The sequence below is a fragment of the Festucalex cinctus genome, chromosome 9, assembly GCF_051991245.1.
Source record: "Festucalex cinctus isolate MCC-2025b chromosome 9, RoL_Fcin_1.0, whole genome shotgun sequence".
NCBI classification, from domain to species: Eukaryota; Metazoa; Chordata; class Actinopteri; order Syngnathiformes; family Syngnathidae; genus Festucalex; species Festucalex cinctus.
The window spans coordinates 3,370,035-3,390,372 of NC_135419.1; the positions used below are offsets into that span (position 1 = coordinate 3,370,035).

General features: G+C 38.4%; 1 protein-coding gene across 16 annotated transcripts in view; it reads right to left on the reverse strand.

Annotated features, from left to right (window-relative positions):
* LOC144026350 (teneurin-2-like) overlaps positions 1-20,338 on the reverse strand; it is a 269,697-nt gene that overhangs the window by 195,493 nt on the left and 53,866 nt on the right. For all 16 annotated transcript variants that reach the window (XM_077532992.1, XM_077532991.1, XM_077532986.1 and 13 more), the window contains exon 2: positions 12,817-13,125. In XM_077532992.1, coding sequence (XP_077389118.1) covers positions 12,817-13,033 — 217 coding nt within the window. In that variant the 5' untranslated portion in view covers positions 13,034-13,125. The remainder of the gene's footprint in view (positions 1-12,816; positions 13,126-20,338) is intronic.

The window sequence follows — 20,338 nt, forward strand, 5'->3', positions numbered from 1 at the left end:
TGATTACACATGAAACATCCAATCACTTTGTAATCCCACGAGCGGTGGGCCTAAGTCCCGTGCTACAGCAATCTACATGAAGTCAAAGAAAGATGGATTGGTGCCAGAGTCTGCGGCAGACATGAAAATCTATCTCACTTAGCTCATAACCAGAAACCCAATAACATGTTTGTTACTTGATATGATGACAAATGTGGAGGGGCAATGTTGTGCCACATTTTAATCAGATCAATGTCTTTCTCATTCACACCATATTACAATGGTATATAGGGTGTTGTTATATTGTTCTGCACTCGTGGGCCACAGTATCAGGTACACCTGAACAAACAAAGAACCAAAAGAAAGACCCTTGTAAAGTACGCCGATGCAGTGAAGTCAGGGAGTCAAAATATGACAAACACATCGACATAAATCAATGTGAAAACCATTATTAAATACATACTGTGCAGTGTCAATCAAACAGAACAATCGAACAGAACATCCACAAATTAAGGTAAACCATATGCCATATCTGGGCAAAGTACGGCCTGATTTTTTTTATTTTTTTTTCTGATCCAATTCACTTCAATTCAATCCGATATTGATTAATTATGGCACATCAATTCTTCTTAAATGTCAAATGGCATTAACTGGTCAAATGATTACATTCATGAATGAAAGTTAACACGTGTTGACATCAGCAAGGATGAGATGAAAATATTCTCATAATCTAATTCAATAATTGTAAATATAAATAAGTCAGGTCTTTCATAACTGCAAGAAAAAACTTTTAAATTCATGTGAGCAGTGAATTTCAAGAAAATCGTAAGGTACAAAAAAAAACATTTAAAAAATGTGGGAAACGAGATATATAAAATAATCAATTCATGGTTTTAGGAATCTATCAGGCTTGAAAAGAAAAATCAATTTGATATCGATTATTCAATTTTGTTTAAACCGGCCCTAATTTTCGCTGTTTAGAGTGATATTTATTTTCATTATATTTAGTCACTTTTCCGACCACTGTGTACAAAGGCACAATATTGTGCTTTTTTTTAGTATGAGCTCTTTGTTCACTTTTGGCATTTGAATGACATTATTTATCAATTAACCTGCAAATGGCATCACCATGAATAAATAGCTCATAGTCAGTCAGCTCAGTGAATGTCTATCGAATATGCACGATAAATATTACTCCAAACAATGAAAAAGATCCAAAGAGGCTGCATTTTATGGATTGCTGCAGAAAGTACAGTCTCTTCTTTACCCCAATCTGAATTGTATGTTTGAATAAAAAAAAAAAAGCAAGATCCAAGCATTGACATCTGTAATATTTCTGAACACATTTAAAAAAAAAAAAAAATGTCTTTCCATAATAGTTCCCATGAAATCATTTTCACAATCACATTCTGTTGCTGATTTTCGTTAACTAGTGAAAAGCGTCGTCTAATTGGGTGAAGTTTTTCTTCTTTTAGTTTTTATTTGGGGGTTTGCCCCGTTTTGTGCCGTTGTGGGAGTGAACGCAGCTGACTCCCAGCCAATTGACGAGGCTCCCCTCATGAATCTATTCGAATTCAGTCCAGAGAGGTGTGCAGTCTATACGAAGGAATGACTTGCTGGGGTCCATTCAGGAGCCGAGTTCAAAGTGCATTTACAGTTATAGGAACTGCAAGAATGTTTCCACTTGCGGAATGATTTCGCACGGGCGATTGCAAACCTCCTTGCGCCACCGATTGTGTGTCTGTTAATTTATTGTCACTTCACTCCTCTGTCCTGAAGTAATTTTCGTCTCCACCTCCTCACTTAAGTGCTCTATTATTCCGTGCCATTTGCAAGACCATTGTAAAGAAAAGTTCAGTTTCTTCATCAATGTAAACAGACGGCAAATTGGGCCAATTGGCTGCAAGAAAATGGACAGTAATCACTTCAAATACAGGCATTTTCACCCCAGAAAAAAGTAACTACCATTAAAAAAAAAAAAAACATAATTTCAGCTATTCTTGGCATGGTTGTTGAGGCACCTTTTAAGACCAGTGCCATTTACTTTCTGATTTTGTCCTCTAGCAAGAAGCAAATCAGTTCTGTAAGTGTGCAATCAAGGGAAATAAAAAAATAAAAATAAAAAAAATAAAAATGTGCTGTAAACCACCAAAGCTCAAAATGCATTGTTGGGGGTTGGCCCACACTGTGTATAATACTAGTTCGAGAAAAAAAACCCAAAAAAAAAAAACCAAGATAATTGCAATTATTAAGGACCAACATTGATTGAAGAATTAAACCGTGTGGCGTGAGCGTAAAGTTACTGCAGACAGACTTTGCCTGTCAAACTGCTAACAAGCACAAATTATTTTTTAATGACAGGCAGTACCATCCCACAAAAGTGCCTGCTCGCAAACAATTACACGTGTACGCACGCGCGCAGACACAACAAATTACACGCGTTTGCGACCACACACTTCCATAATGACTTTTATCAGGGGAAGTACATTTAGTGTAATGGATGACTGCAAACTACGGCAGAGTATCAAACTAATGCATCCGTCCCCATGTGTAACTTATTTTTCTGAGATATAATATGTGAAGCATGAACCCCAAATGATGAGATGCATTACTTTATAGGGGCCCTCTGTGGCTTCCAGGCACACACCAGCCTTAATTCCTTGAAAAATAAAAAATGTGACATTTAACTCTTTGACCGCCAAAAACGTTTAATAGCGATTACGAAAATCACAACGTATGCCGCCATAAACGTTAAATGACGTCAACTACGTTTTTATTTTATTTTATTTTATTTTTTTCCTCAGTGCAACGTCTAAGTGCAGCGCTGCTTGGTCAATGGGTTGTGGAATCAAAAACACTAACTATGGCCAGCAGATGGAAGCAATGTATCTATTTTTATGAACAATCAAAGCCTTTGTCATATCAAAGTTTTTTTGTTTTTTTTTATAACATTTGGCAGTAAAAGAGTTATGAAATTCTGTTTTTCCCCCTCAATGTGTCTCTCCAATCAATGTTCCCACCTCGATCGCCTACATTTATAATCACTAGGGAATCTGTAACGATACCCAAACATCACGATACGATATTATCACGATATGAAGGTCACGATACAATAATTTTCACGATATTGTGGGGGGGTTGGCGATATTTACTAAATGTAATTCTTTAGGTTTTCTTTGATCCAAAACAGGACAGACGCCACGTAACGCGCTCCGCTTCTGACGCCGCTGACCCTTCGCTCGCATGTTGAAATTGTTCGTTTGCTCCCTTGATGGATCCAGTCACTCGCGGCTCTCGGCTCATTCAGGCTTGCAGATAGCACTCACGCGTGCACGCGCGTACGCGCCAATCTTATGATCGCTATTCAGCCTCTATCAGACGGTTGGTCTGTCTCGAGCAAATGTTTATGTAAATTGCTGCTCGCAAAGTGCACCCTCTTTGTTCTCGTTGTAATAGAATTAGAAAAAAAAAGAAAAAGAAAATGAATATGTAAACATGCAAAAGGGGGCTCTAGAGACAATTGGATGAGTTTGAGATATTGAGAATTATTTTTTTTTTTTAAATAAATGTGGCCGTTGAATTCACTTTGTGTCCTATGCAAAAATGAGCTGGCTTGGTTCAGACTATAGGATCAAGGCAGACAAAAAAATATGAGATGAGTCCATGAAAGACAGAGATCATAAAATGAGGCAGTGAAATGCCTGCTTATGGCGAGCAGCGGAGACAGAAGAGACAGCCAGAGAACGACGGGGACAAACTTTGTGATGGGCGACAGGTATCTCATGAAAGCACCCAATCACCGAGGAAGGGGAGTAAGAGAATCATTTTTGCTTTGACTGGAATACATATTTCACCCCGAGGGCTCAAGGTCATTGTTATCCGTGAGAAAGAATGGCATATGTGCGGAACTTGTTCATCAACATCCTCGCACAACGTAATATGATTACCGGTATCTTCATACTTTACTGGTTATGAGGTGACGTACAACATCATGGATGGGAATGTGATTGAACCAAATCTTAGGGTACATTCTACTTTGTAATAAGATCATAAGATTCAGTGCAAGAACTGTATACAAAAATATTCTATTATATAACATACAAAGATAATGGTGCCGAGTTTTAATGGCTCCATTCTAAATGGCTTCATTTGCCTCAATTTGACACACTTGCTGAACACAACGTGTATCAATGGAAACTGTGAAAACCAAGCTGCTTTGAACATATCAGTGAGAACAAGAAACACCAACAATGTGTCCCAAAGACGTATTTATACGTTTTTTTGTTTTGTTTTGTTTTTAATGCTAGAGGCTTTGATGCAGCCTCCCAACTGCAAAGAACGGTTGCAGAAATGGTAGTTATTACACAAACGGCCAGCAGGTGGCAGCAGAGCAAAGCAGATCAACCAGGGCCATCTAGAAAAAAAGCTAAATTACTTAGAATTTTAAATAGATTTGTGAAAACTGATGAAACTTAGCTCTCTAGAAACATACTTTTTTTTTTCCTGATGAAAGAAGAGACTTTAATCTTTCTTTTGATAGGTTCCATGCTTTTATAGCAATAGAACACAATATTCTGTGGGCCTTGCAAAATCAGTCAAAATCCAGTAAAACAGCCGGGAGCGAACGGGATTGCGAAATGTGAAAATGGCGGCGAGTGAATGAGTTAAGAGGGAAAGCTAACGCGAAAATGCATGTTTATTTTGTAATCACTTCAATGTATCTTCAAATGTTAGAATAGCCAAACATCTGTATCATCCATGTTTTCAATTAAGGGCCATTTTTTTGAACACGTTTTTAAATTGTTCTCAACTTACATAAAAGTTGCATGGCGACTTAGCTGTAATTGTAGTTCACAGTAGGAGACTGCAGCATTTAACAGCTTGACAGGTAGTTAGAAGTGTTTCCCCTTCAGAGCTTGAGATGATCAAAAATAAACCTATCGCAATGATCACTGAACTTGTCATGTGACCAGAAATAAACAACATCAAATGGGTGCTAATGTTGTTTGTGCTCCCTAGATAAAGCAACTGTCTGTTTGCTGACTACATTGTAATGATGTGCAGGTAATAGCTTGCTGCGCTGCCGCTAATTGGACCAAATCAGCAAATGCAGATTTAAACAATTGTTTTACCATACCCATAACTCATTTGCAATTACTTTTAACATTGTGTTGGCCCCAACCTACTATGAAGCTGTCATGTGCAGATAGTTTGGAATGAATATGTCGGATGGTCTTTATCACGGCTCAGCAGACTCATCAATATGAATGTCATTATCTGACAGTAGGGCTAGGGAATATACTCTATATCAACTTAATTAGGCCGTTTAGTTACCTCATAATACAATGATATGATTTACAGGGGGCATTGTGACTCCCTGACATGCTCTTAATTTACAACACGTTATACAGATTCACAGCTTCTTCTGGTAACAATGACAAAAATGCAGTATGTCCTAAATAGAGACTTAAACGGTCTTATCTGAAATACTGTCGAGATCGGACAGTCTTATGATTGTGGATTATTTTCTGACTGCTATTTCTAAGTTTGCTGCAGCTGACTATGTCTCGTTTGACATTTGAATTGTAAACATGCATTTTCACAGACGTGTAAACAAATACCTTGAGACATTTTTTGGTAAATATTCATTCTGTTGCAATAAATCCTTTAGAGATAGCATAGCAGTGGATCTTGTTAACATTATAAAGCCGAACACATCATATTAAATACAAAGACATTTTGAGCCCTCTATTTCACGAGTGTAATAATATTTTCCCCATTAAAACCCTGACGTATAAGATCTGACACATGCTTTGCATGGATAATCCATTAGAGGGCAGTATCACCCAGCTGATGGCTTTTACAGCAACCTTGAAGTTCACCCCAATTGAGAAAGGAGAGACACCTATACTTTATTAACTCATTCACTCGTCGCCATTTTCACATTTCGCAATCCCGTTCGCTCCCGGCTGTTTTACTCGATTTTGACTGATTTTGCAAGGCCCACAGAATATTGTGTTCGATTGCTAGAAAAACATGGAACCTATCAAAAGAAAGATTAAAGTCTCTTCTTTCATCAGGAAAAAAAAGTATGTTTCTATCTGTTTCCGTTTTGCAGCAATTAGCATTAGAAGAGAGCTAAGTTTCATCAGTTTTCACAAATCTATTTAAAATTCGAAGTAATTGAGCTTTTTTTTCTAGATGGCCCTGGTTGATTTCCTTTGCTCTGCTGCCACCTGCTGGCCGTTTGTGTAATAACTACCATTTCTGCAACCGTTCTTTCCAGTTGAGAGGCTGCATCAAAGCCTTTTGTATGCTCTAGCATAAAAAAAAAACAAAAAACAAAAAAAAACGTATAAATATGTCTTTGGGACACTTAGAACATAAAAAAAAACATTTATACGTTATTGGGTGCAAATGAGTTAATAGTGGAAAATGAGCTTCCTGATTTGTGAAAATACTAATATGTTTGACATGTCTGTTTATTATTACATTTTTGAAAGTTATAAATGTACGAATTTAAGGCATTGTGACCGGATGTATCAAATATGACACAAATCAAAAGCCATATGTGGAAGTTTATTTAAAAAAAAAAAAAGTTTGTTCAAAAGGACCAATAAATACTCTATTTACAAAGAATCAAAATTGTCTCTCTTATATTTCATGGCTCAGGCTGTACAGCTTAGCAACATTGCCCTAACGGTGTGTCATGGTCACATGCTTCCCACACCTCCCAAGTGACACCTGATCATTTGGTGGCCATAGAACCCACAGGGGCTCTTGCACCTACTAACGAGGTGCCTAATATAGGAGCTAGAAGTGTCACCAGCCCTTGGTTCGCTCTGCCCCTGCCCGGAGGACAGCAGTCTGGTTGGTACAAGACATGACAGGACACGACGATATAATCGGATTCTGTAGGAGGGCTTGTTACTGAAGAATATAATGTTGAGCAGTGAAACACCTCTAATCCCTCATCAGGACAGACTAACTATTTTCTCTTTCAATTCCATTTTTTTTTTAAACTGAATAATGTATAAAATATTTAGCCACCCTGCCTGACAGAGTGACGGTGGATATGCACCAGAAGACATCTGGAAAAAGGAACACGAAAAGATGGTGAAATACCAAGGACTGAAGGAATAACTAGAGGAAATGTGGAGGGTGGAAGGATCAGTGGGGTCAGCAGTGATTGAGGCAATAGGGGCACTAAACCCCCATTCTTGGTGGATGGCTCCAGTAGATACCAGGAACAACAACCGACATCGCCGTACAGAAGAGGGCAATACTAGTGGAAACGGCTAACACGTTGCACAGGATCCTCGATTGCTTGTCTGGTGCCAATAAAAGTGTATAAAGTGACTGATTTACTGCCACAAAAGAAAACATGAATGCCTAAAAGCACGGTTTGTGAAGCGATTTTGGTTATTAACTCATTTGCTCCCAATAACGTGTAAATATGTTTTTTTATGTTGTAAGTGTCCCAAAGACGTATTTATATGTTTTATTTATTTATTTATTTATTTTTTATTTATTTATTTATTTTATGCTAGAGCATACAGAAGGCTTTGATGCAGCCTCTCAACTGCAAAGAACGGTTGCAGAAATGGTAGCTATTACAGAAACGGCCAGCAGGTGGCAGCAGAGCAAAGGAGATCAACCAGGGCCATGTAGAAAAAAAGCTCAATTACTTACAATTTTAAATAGATTTGTCAAAACTGATGAAACTTAGCTCTCTTCTAATGCTAATTGCTGCAAAGTGGAAACAGATAGAAACATACTTTTTTTTCTCCTGATGAAGAAGAGACTTTAATCTTTCTTTTGATAGGTTCCATGCTTTTATAGCAATAGAACACAATATTCTGTGGGCCTTGCAAAATCAGTCAAAATCCAGTAAAACAGACGGGAGCGAACGGGATTGCGAAATGTGAAAATGGCGACGAGTGAATGAGTTAAGAAAAACTTTGCAAAATGTCTCCATCGGCTCTTGAATTCCAATCTTAAGAATGTTTTTTGTTGTTGTTGTTGTTATTAATGTATTGGTCCAAGCAAATGTACCTTTAGTTGCACTGGGTATTTAAAATGAACATATTGATATTGGTATTTTTTATTGATATTATGACAGTTCACCCCCCAAAGTCAGCTGGGATCGCCTCCAGCATCCTAAGACCCAATGAGCATGACTGAAAATAGATGAATGGACCATTGTATTCCCTTCTATATAATGTCAACATTTTATATTAAATTACCAATGAAAATAGCTGGGCCACTTTTTGTTGTCACTTTAAACCAACAATCGGATCATTAACATAGATTTTTAAGAACGACGACTTCTCAATGAAGGGGTTATTTTTGCTAAATAATCTATAAATTGTTGCTTTCGATGTAAAAGACAAAATGGAATGCATCAATAACATGTTTATGATCTTGCCATCAATCATTAAAAGCAACACGAGACATATATTCAATGATACACACATCATATAGTGATGGCTCTGAAAGCACACATCGTTAATAAATGTGGTTGTGTGTTCCATATCGAATCGAGTTTGTTTTTCACTCCCCTGGAAAAAAAAAAAAAAAAACAAAAAAACAAATAAAGATAATAACTGTATTTATCAGTGATAATAGCACTCTCCTCATGATAAATCCATGATTCAGATTGGTAAAGCAAACATAATTATGGGCTAGACTGATCTCAGGTAAAACAAATCCTGAACGTAACGTGGAGTATTTCTCCTCGAATCGATAGCATCCAGCAGCAGCAGCACAATCGCAGTGAAATGTGACACACGGCAACATCAGCCGGGCAGCAAATCATTGGCATAGGTATAATTTGTGTGACTGAGGCAAGGGCATAACGAGTATCAAAAGTGACTTATGCATAAGAAATGTGACATATATCCAAACACATACACATACACACAAATTCAGTGGCAGGGGAACAACTTTAATTATAGCTTTGGAGACAAGTGAGTCAGCCGTGGGGGGGGAAAGCACTTGATAACAGTGACATTTACAATCTGCCTCATTTATCAAAGGCTGCCAAAGCAGAGTCAAAAAGGGTCATTACACAGTAAACATAGATTAACTCAATCATACAATCAGCATAGTTTGGTGATAATTTATTTTTACTCGAAGAAAAGCACACACTAGTGTGCGTTTCGTCAATTGTCTTTTTCTTACCCAATATTTGCATATGTGTGGGCTTCTAAGTTAATGGTATTAGCATTAAAATTTTGTTTCTCAATAATTAATTGTGTTTTCCTTGAAATGTGTAATTGACATCAGCTGACATGTATGACAGAGAACAAAGTTAATTGTCGCTCAGCCAATTATGCCTTAACGGCTGTTCGTTAAATTAACTCATTTACTCCCAATAACGTATAAATACGTTTTTTAATGTTTTAAGTGTCCCAAAGACGTATTTCTATGTTTTTTGTTAATGCTAGAGCATACAGAAGGCTTTGATGCAGCCTCTCAACTGCAAAGAACGGTTGCAAAAATGGTAGTTCTTACACAAACGGCCAGCAGGTGGCAGCAGAGCAACGGAGATCAACCAGAGCCATGTAGAAAAAAAGCTAAATTACTTACAATTTTGAATAGATTTGTCAAAACTGATGAAACTTAGCTCTCTTCTAATGCTAATTGCTGCAAAACAGAAACAGATAGAAAGATGGGTGAAATGCATAAATACATCTTTGGGAGCATGGCAATATTTAAAATAGAACATATTTATACGTTTTTGGGAGTGAATGAGTTGAATGTGCACCACTTGTCGGCACGATGCAGGTGACACCGACCCTGGTTCATGTGGTATTTCCTTGCACAATTTTCTCCTAGCCTATATGCCCTTATCACAAGCAAGGCTATCCTTCCCAACTGTACTGACTGTGGGAACATGGCTTGAAGAACGCCATTTGTACAATATCCTGTCGATCAAATAACAAACGCAGTCACCGGTTGTGCAGGAGCGAAACGAGCACCAGGATACTTTTTCGTGACTCCTCTGCTCAATTGCTGTAGCTACGGGACGCTTTAGAGCATCAGCAGCTGGCAGAGGCACCAAATGCCAGCAGAAGACAAAGAGGGAAAGAGGGAAAGAGGGGATGAATTGTAGCTAATCTCTCCTCCATTTATTTTTAATAGCGTGCAGCTGCGTTGTATTCTATTTGATCATCAGTTGTCTGGGCGGACGAGTCTGCGTGGACACGGAGCAACTTCAGCTTGAGTGAATGCACACTAATTTCGTATTCAATTCAAATTCTATATGCAGTACTTGTAGATTCTTTCAGGGTATAAACAAATATGGCTATACTGTGTCAGCAGACAGACCTAAAGCCATATGAATAACCATGAGGCATCAAATGCAGACTTTACAGTGATACAACTGTACAAGCAGGCGTGTGGCCAACAAATTTGAATTTTCTACAATACAGCTGTTCAAAAAAGGGCTTCAAAGTTGTGAAAGGCTTATTAATCATGACTCAAGAGGTAGCATTATGAGTGGCAGCTGTTGTTGCTCTGGCGGGATTGGAGAGGTCTTCTAAATGCAAACAGAAGACAGACACAGGAAGCACAACAAAGTCTTGTCAGGCCAACCTGCACAAGTTTTTGATTGTTCATCACGCCCGTGACATTAATGATGACTGGATATAACATGGTAAGAGGTTAAAATCTGTGTTCTCTTGTGTTGGTGTTGGTGCTGTTTGCTAATGACTCGAGAAGAGAAACAGGTATTGTGTTGTTTTAGTTAACCAAAACTAATGTTTTTTAAGTTTTTTTCCTTCTCGGTTGTTAGTTCAAACGCTAACAGTGCATCAAGCTGTCAAACTGTGCGAGAAATGTTACGCCATCCTTTTTGAAAAATAAATAAATAAATAAATATATATATATATATATATATATATATATATATATAGTTTCCAACGCAAGATGATACTACTTAAGATGATAAAAATGCCATTTGATTTCCGACTGCTATGGGTCTAATTCTAAATTATTCAGCTGCCGATTTTCTCACTTTGTCTCTCCCACTCTCCCTCATTTTGTGTCTACTGAGCTCTCCTCCTCCTGTGGTGTCACAGTCCTTATGGTGCTGCAACACTGTTGGTCTCCTGTGGCCACACTTCCCACGATGCATCTGTGGCTCTGGGCTTTTGACAGAGCTGATAGGCTGAGAGGACTTCGGTATTGACCAGCCATCGCCTGGTGCGATGTCAGCCCGGTGCAGCAGTGAAGTATGTCTGACCGACACACACCGCTGATTTTCAGTCTTTTATCCATGATGCCAATCAATCTTTTTTTCTTTTTTTTTCCTTGCGGTACTATTGCATCCACAGAATCAAATGTCAGTGTTGTTTTTATAGTCACCTTTCCTTTGCTGTTACAAATGCATATGCCAAATCACAATTAAACAGATTCCATTGCTCGCACCATCTTCCAAAAAAAAAAAAAAAAAAAAAAAAAAGTGATTTCAAGCTGCAGCTTGATCTGACAATATTCACAAGAAATTGGAATTGAAGTTGCCCATATACTGTACAAGCTTTTAAAGGGCTTTCTTTTGTTTTGTTTAATTTCACACTTTCTGTGTCTTAAAAATCATTTGCTTACAACTACATTCTAGAACACTGGAGACCCTAAAAATATGTTAACGTTTAAGTAATAGACTTGAAGTGCTTCGGTAATAAGTAGTGTTGTTCCGATACCGATACTGCATTAAAACAATGGCATCGGTATCCGTTAGTACATACAAGTAATATGCCGATACCATTAATTCCAACGCTAATAATGTCACTGATATGTGACATGTTCACTGCAAGCCGATCTAAGATATCCTATTGGCCCTTGAATGCTCTGAACCAATGGCAGGACAGCTTTTGCATGTTGAGAAAAAAAAAAAAAAAAACCTTAGGTATCGGTATGGTATCGGAATCGGCCGATACTGCAAACCTGGGTATCGGAATCGGTATGGGGGCCAAAAAACGGTATCGGAACAACACTAGTAATAAGCAATGTCTGGGATTTGCGATTTGCACTTAAGTACATTTTTCTCCGGTTTCCTTACAGGGATATTAGATACCACTTTTTTTTTTTTTTCAGACCGATTCCAATGGGAATACTCATCTCTTGAGTATTATTATTATTATTATTATTATTATTATTAATTCAATCTCTGGTGTAATAACCTTATTTATTGATTGATTGAACTATTTTTTATTTTAATATCTGTTCTCATTGCTGCTGGATATGTAAATTTCCCTGAGGGAGCCATCCCAAAGGGATCAATAAAGTCAAGTCTAAGTCTAGGTCTAGTCACGGATACCCCAAGTACTTGTGATAAATAAAATTTCCCCCAAAACATTGACGGATGCTTTTAATGAATAACCTATACATATCCCAATATAGCATTTTTCTTCGAAATCGCATGAAATTAGTGGCGATTTTCTATTCTTTTCATTTGTAGTTGCTGACCATAAAATGGCCACAAGAGGGCGGCTGATACGCAAGCACTGATACCTTGAAACATGTCCTGGTATCGGCCCGATGGTCTCAACACCCGCTCATTCATAGAACTTCTTTTATCGTGTGTATTGACATCACTTGATACAACTTGAACATCAGTGGAATTTGTAATCGGAATTAGTCCACTGAGGAAAGGATGTAATATGGATATGGTATTACAAAATAAATGCCATTATATGCAGAAGACAATCCAAAAAAATAAAACTATGATAGTTTGGTCTTAGTGAGATTCTGCACCCCGCTGAGTGTCATTCTCGTTTTACACGCAGTGTAAAATCAAATAATCAGCAAAATGCTTTATTCCCCAAGACTCACCTTGTCTCGGGTACTCATCAGCCTCGTGGTGAACAAGATCGGTCACGCAGCCGCTGTAGTGCAGCCTCTGCTCATGCTCGAAAGCCTTGAGTGTCTCGCTGGAGCTGTACGACTTCTGGGTCGGCACGCGGCACTCATCTGCATCCAGGGAGGGGGTGTTGTAAGCGGGGTCCTTGGAGCAGGTTAGGGAGTGCTGCCTTCGGTCTTTTAGGTCCATGATGGTGAGTATACGGGAGGGGACGTTTGTGTAGCAGGCGGGTTGTATGACTCTTAGTTGGCCTCACTCGCGTTTATCTCCACTTCGGTAACCTAGACAATAGAAATAAAGAGATGGAATGTATTCAATTATCTCACAAATGTTTTCTCACAGGAATCAACAGTAAAAAGTTCAGTAAAAGTAAAAGCCGAGCCAAACTGTAATTGTCAGTCCATCATGTTATGTTAACCATGCTTCCGTCATCACTTTTGCCGCCATTCCGTCATTTGTCAATAAAATGGTCACTCCTGACGGAATGCCCACCTCTGGTATTCAGGAATCAAATAGGCCAATGCATCATTATACTGTCACTCTATTAGAGGTAAGATCCAACCTAACAAAATCCAGCCCGACCCGACCCAGGCCCGCGGGCATTAAAGCCCGACACAGCCCGAGCCCGACCAATTATCTTGATTTGCAGGCCCGAGCAATGAAGCAAACCCGAAATTTCAATTTATCCCATAGTATTTTTGGCAAAAAAAAAAAAAACGCAAGATTTTTTAAGGTTAAAATAATCTACATATTTTTATGATCGTGATAAATACATTTGCACAACGAAATAACGCTGGAACACAGAATAAGAGGCCAGACAAAGAGAGTGAAAGAGAGATCTTGATGCGTACTCGCGTAATTAATTACGCGGAGAAATACTGCAGCCCAGTCTGTGCCTCCTGTTCAGTAATAGTTATATAGAAATTACCTTACAGCGCCGCCTTCTCTGTTTTATCCAAATTATTTATTTACAACAAGTATTCCTTAGTTTAGTATCCACACATCGTTTTAGTATACATTTTTATAACATATATTTATTTAAAAAAAAAAAAAAAGTCAGCGAGAGAGAAGCCCGACCCGACCCGACCCGACCTGAACGTAATGATTGACATTTTAGGCCCGACCCGACCTGAATTTCAGGCCGGGTCGGGCTCAGGCTCGGGCTAAAGATCTAACCTCTACACTCTATTCAATAGTTGATTAACCAAACGCAATATAAACAATTCAAATTCACATGAACCCTATCATTAAACTAGTTAGTATACTAGCCAAAACTACTAACTATAAAAAAAATAAAATAAATAAAAATAGCGTATGCTATAGTGTACTGTACAATAAACACTTGACACGGACATTCTAAGTGATTCAATTCACATTTTGGCATCTACACACAATAAGAAACGTGGCAATAAAGGCAATCTATAATTTAAGATTATATGGCACGAGCAAACGTTAGCTGCTCAAGAGAAGCACCGGAAAACACAAGACTTAAGCATTCAATGGCCATACATAGTGTCGGAAATCTTAAAAACACAAACTCAATCAATGACTCGAATGCCAGCAAACTACTAATAGTTCAACAATGTGGACTTTCCATGACATACATTCACCAACTGGTCAGCCTTGCATGATTACACACACATGTGAGGAAGACTAATGATGACCAAAGGGGGTCAAAGAAATAAAGGAATACTGTGCAAAGACAATGACGGAATAAAAAATGGATTAATGATGATTATAATTACAAAAGGTGAAAGAGGGTTTGAAAAGTAGACAGATGCAACAGGAAGGATATACGAATGGGAGAAATGACTTTAGGGCATTGCTAGTCTCTCCCTCATTATCGCAGTGAGAACGAATCCCGCTCCCTCTGAGGCTGTAAGGGATAATCAAACACCACCAGACAGAGATGTGCACACACAAAACTCCACAAACAAATTCGCAACCACATGAAGGTTTCGCCACCTCGTATGCGCATACAAACATTTGTTTCAGGAAATTGACACAGTCAAACGAGAACTTTCAACACAAATAAACGTACATAAAATATACTGTTGCCTCTAACGCCTCAGTTGTCCATCGTTATCGCATCACAATCAGCCAGTTCACCTTCAATGCGTTCACATCTTATAACATGTGGACACTAGCTTATACATTGTGATGCTAACGCAGCATGATACAAGTGCAAGAGCCCGCAGCAATGTAGCACATTAGCGGCCAAAGATCAAAGTGCAACTATAACAACAACCAGCAGTAATTGACAGCGATGCCCCCAGCAGCTGCCAGTATGGGGTATTTAAGGTAATAAATAGACTGTCTTGGTTTCGCTGGCTTGACTTGAGGTTAAACAAAAGTCTGGTCCGCCCACTGCATTACAGCAGCACATTACATTTTCACAACTTTTACAACAGTCTGGAGATTATTTGTCAATATGAGGGCAGGCGAGAGCTTTCCAAAAAATGAGCTTTAATTGGATTGTGAACGTGTGATGTGACTAATTGCACGCCGGGACGGCTTGAAGGAGACTGAGGGGAGAAAAGAGAGAGAGAGTCTAGAATAAGAGTCAATCCTTTCAATGAGGGCTCATTTTAAAATGCTTAGTAGGTAGTATTGAAAAGTGCCCTGCTATGTGCATTGATTAACAGTAGGATTTAAGTCTCATAAAGGGCTCATTATGCTCCGGTATCCATCACACAAGCTATTAGGAGTTCAACCTTAATGTGTTTGTACCTTGAATGGAGAGTAAGGAAATCGAGTGGGGAGCAGACCACATACGCAATACGACCAAAACTCTTAAATGCTGGACTTTCTTTTTTTTTTTATTATTATTTATTTTTCCCCCCCCCGAGAGCTCAGAATTGTTCATTCTTACCGATTCAACGTCTTATCATCATTGCTCTCTTTTTTTATTATTATCATTTTTTTACGTGTATGTGTGCGTTTGCGTGCAAATACGTGTAAATTTATACTCATTAATTCACCTAAAACCTAATAAAAATGCCATTACCCTTCACCTTAACCAAATACTTCAGAGTCTCGCCAGAGTCGTGAGGTTCAAACGGTCAGGAGACCAGAGAAAAGGTCAGAAAAGATAAAAAGAAAAGAAAGATAAATCAAAGTGAAAACGCTTCCTGCCTTCCCCCATGGTTACAAAATCAAAAGTCTTACGCCAACCCCAGAAGCCTCTAAATTCCAACAAATGAAAGAGATCTCAAGAGACCAGAGGAAAAACTAAAGAGAGGAAGTAGGGAAGGATCGATGAGGCTCAAATGCTGGACTTTCTATCTGTATGTATGGGAGTCTGTCACAGGAAAAAAACAAAACAAAAAAAACATTCAAGACTTGAAAAATCCTGAGTGAAGGAGGATCCCCACCTGAAATCTCCACGTGTGTAAACAGATTAGTTATTTACAATACCAGCAGTTAGAAACGGGTGTTTTTGCACGTGTGTGAAGTTAGCCACACGAAAAGGACTTTGGAGTTAAGTCATTTGAAAGTGTAAGTAGGTTTAAGTGCTAGATAAGCAGGAGGAGTCGGGTCACCGAATGAGAGATAGATAGATAAAGTGAAGAAAGCCAAGGGGGTAAATCACAAGATCTGGATCGCATATCAATCACATTCCACCCACCTGTGTTTTCCTCAAGGTCACCAAAGAAGCAAGCGCCTAACTTCAGCTTGTTAATTACTCCGGTGACAGCGGCGTGACCTCCCATGAACATCAGACCAAAGTGGATTATCTCTTTTTATAAGAATGGCTTCATGACCACCCAGCCAGGACCACTCATTTGCATTTTTACGCACAAACATTCAGAAAGTGCAGACAATCAGAAATGCAAATGCAAAACTGTGCAAACACATGCACACAAGGCCGCCTTTGGAATGTGAGAGGGTGCGACAGTAGACCTGCCCATGACCGTGAAGTGACCATGAAATCCTGGCAGAATAAGAAATGTAATTTTTTGAAGTTGAAGTTTATTGAACATGTAAAACATAACATGTAAACAAAAAATAAAAAATAAAAATTGAAAGAAAGAAAAATAAAAAAACTCATAACAATCATTAGAAATGGTTTACATGTCCAAAGGGAGTAGGAATCTTATTTCAACAGTCAATTAACATTACAATAAAAGAAAATGTATAATCATACTCGTGTGGACAATTTAATTTTAACATACGCGCAATTGTCAATAGCGTATGTGCATGAATTTCTTAAGACGTACGCCGCAATAATACATCATCGTACTCGCATACAATTTTCATTACACTCATAATGGAATCAAAAAGAACATTTCATTTCAGCAATTGTACTAGTTCATGTCTGATTTAAATAATACTTTAATAATAAAAATAATACTAATAATAATAATTGGGAGATGACAGAAAAAGGTGGATAATTCGGTTTGAAAATTACAGATGTTAAGTTTGTCTCAGAGGATTTTTCCCTGCAATTAAAAAAAAATAATAATAAGAAAGAAAAAAGGCACAATGTTATGGAAGCCCATTCCCGCCAGTAAAAAAAATAAAAAATAAAAATAAAAAGGGGAGTTTTTTTGTTTTGTTTTTGTGTTGTTTTTTTTTACTGGCGGGAATGGGCTTCCATACAATGTAGATGCACTAAAACTGAAAAAAAAAAAAAAAAAAAAATCACAATAGCTAAAACAAAGGCGAGTAAAAATTAATCATAAAGCGCTAAGTTTCCAACATAAATTAAAGGGGAAGTTTGTCAGTAATAAAACTAACGAGCAAGATTTGAACGTAGCTTCACGTCACTAATCCCTGCACCCCTCGCAACTTTTAGCCACGATTCGCTCTGCTTCTGTTTGTCAGTCTTATGGGCCGTTGTTGGCAAATAAGGGAAGGGCTTCTTTTTTTTTTTTTTTTTTTCCCCGAGTTTCAAAACCTTTGAAGCTCAAGGTAACAAGTCTGCTCGAGGCCGCGAGTGTCCGCGATAGCACGTCAACTTGTCAATCACGCCACCTGCCTCAGATTGGCGCTACTTGGGCACAGTGGTTCCTTTCTAAATCAAATTGGTGCACAAGATGGAGTCAGAAAGGGTACATAACACGTTTGAACACGACTGGATTGACTTGATTTTGTTTGACATGCTCTCATCAGACATTTCTGTCATTGACACAATGTTGTTACAATAAACTAGAAGTTACACCAAGAGTTTGAAATCGGTGTCGCTTCAATATTCCAATACGAAATGAAATGTTCCCTAATGTCAAAAAAATATTGTATTGTTTGCAACAATTTCCGATTAGAGATCCATGCAGTCTCATGAACTCCATAATCCAAATGCAGACTCTTCAAATGAGGTCGCTTCCCGTCTGCGCTGCTCCGGAGCAATAAGGTCACTTGCAAAAATAAAACATGATGTATTATCTGTAAATGAACCTCATTCTATCATGTTTCAAAATGTGCGCATGCTTCCAAACTATGATGAAATTAAAAGTCGTTCAGAGGTTTAGCAATGGTCCTCAACTGTTGTCACCCCGGGACTCGCATTTTCCTATTGTTGTAGTTGTGACCCACTTTTATAGAAGTTTAGAATAAGAAAGCTTAAATGAATAGGCTCTGAAAATACATCTGCAGCATTATGTTATATTTTTAAACACCACTTCATATGAGTTTGAGAAGCAGAGCAACAGCTAGCACACAAGTGAATAACATTTCCTGACACTTGTGCAATATTGTATGTTCTATGTGGGAACTTTGTATTGCTCTGTAAAACTCATAATTAAGGATGTTCGATACCACTTTTTTTCAGACCGATACCGATACTCAGACCCTCAGTACTCACCGAGACCAACTGCCGATGCCAGTAGTACATTTTGACAAATAAAAAAAATCACTAAAAAAGTTATTTTTAAACAAATATATTTCCTTTCATTTTGACAAAAAAACAGCACAGTCACTCTTCAATAGTCTTAAGGCTCAAAATAAAACACAAAAATGCTCTTTTAGATTAAGATTAACAATTTTGAAGTTACAGGCAAGGAGGACTCACTTAACGTCTTTTTAGTAGATTTATTTTGAATAAACCGGAATAATGACATCGCGCCCAGGGTGTTTATTAAATATTGCGCACAAGTAATACACTTTTTTTTTTTTTAAACTAATACTAATACTCACCGATACTGATACCAACTGCCGATATCAGTAGTACATTTTGACAAATAAAATAAATCACTAAAATATATTTTTAAACAAATATATTTCCTTTCATTTTGACAAAAAAAACAGCACAGTCACTCTTCAATAGTCTTAAGGCTCAAAATAAAACACAAAAATGCTCTTTTAGATTAAGATTCACAATTTTGAAGTATTTCCAAACCGGTGAAGTTTTGGTGAAAAACTGCTGCAAGCTATAGCGCCACTTACAGGCAAGGAGGACTCACTTAACGTCTTCCCCCTCTGCCATCGGTCGCTTGTACTCGTCTGCGTCACGAGTACTCGAGTACTTGAAAAAATGGTTGGTATCGGCCCGATACCGATACCTGGTATCGGTACTCGCCCATCCCTACTCATAATATAAATATAAGAAAAATAATTATAAAATATTGTGATATCCATGATCCATCCATCCATCCATTTTCTGTTCCGCTTAAGCTGTCAATGGCAGCTGGAGCCTATCCCAGCTAACTACACACTAGACTGGTTGCCAGTCAGTCGCAGCCCTCGTACTGAAACAGACAAACATTCATGAAGGGTATTTTATGATCTGAATTTGTGAGTATGAATATGTGAGTGTCTTCCCTGCGCAGTAATATACAGCACGGGTAAAATACAGAATACTAATCAGCAAGTGTGAAGGTACATCTTTCACCTTCCATGTTCTCCCCTCTGTCCTCTCATTCTGTCGTTTGCTAGAATATAAATCAAAGGGTGCGGGACAATCGGCCAGAGTGCCACAGAGCCTCTGTTTATTAGACTAATCCTTAAATCCACATTCTGCAGGCCTCGCAAACTCCTCACAAAGCTCTAATCTGAGTCAAAACAAAGGGATTCGATATGACATGGTCCTTTTCCGTCTCTCCGTGGCTGCCGGCGTGGGTTTGGGGTGATGCGCACGTGTTGAAAAAAAACAAAAAAACACTTGGCGCCGTTGCACGATCTCTCTCGCTCGTCACGCCCATATTTGCTAAAGACTGACTCGCGCAAACGCAAAAACCCTCGCGCATCCTCGCGTCCTGCGAATGCGGGCTGGCTTGCGACAAGTCGGGCAGTTAAGAGCCAAGATGCAAACAAAGCGGGTAATTACACATAGCTCAAAAATCACGGGAGACATGACAGGGAAGATGAGAATAAGCTGTGCTAAAGAGACAAAGCAACAGCGTGGAGGATATAGCCAGAATAACTAAGCAAACCAAGCTTATAATATAGACACAACATGATGGGGAGAAAAAAAAACAAAAAAAAACAGTCCATTTGATTTGCAGTCAATGCCAGAACACACATTGGTGGATACAGGACTGCAACAGTTTATATTGA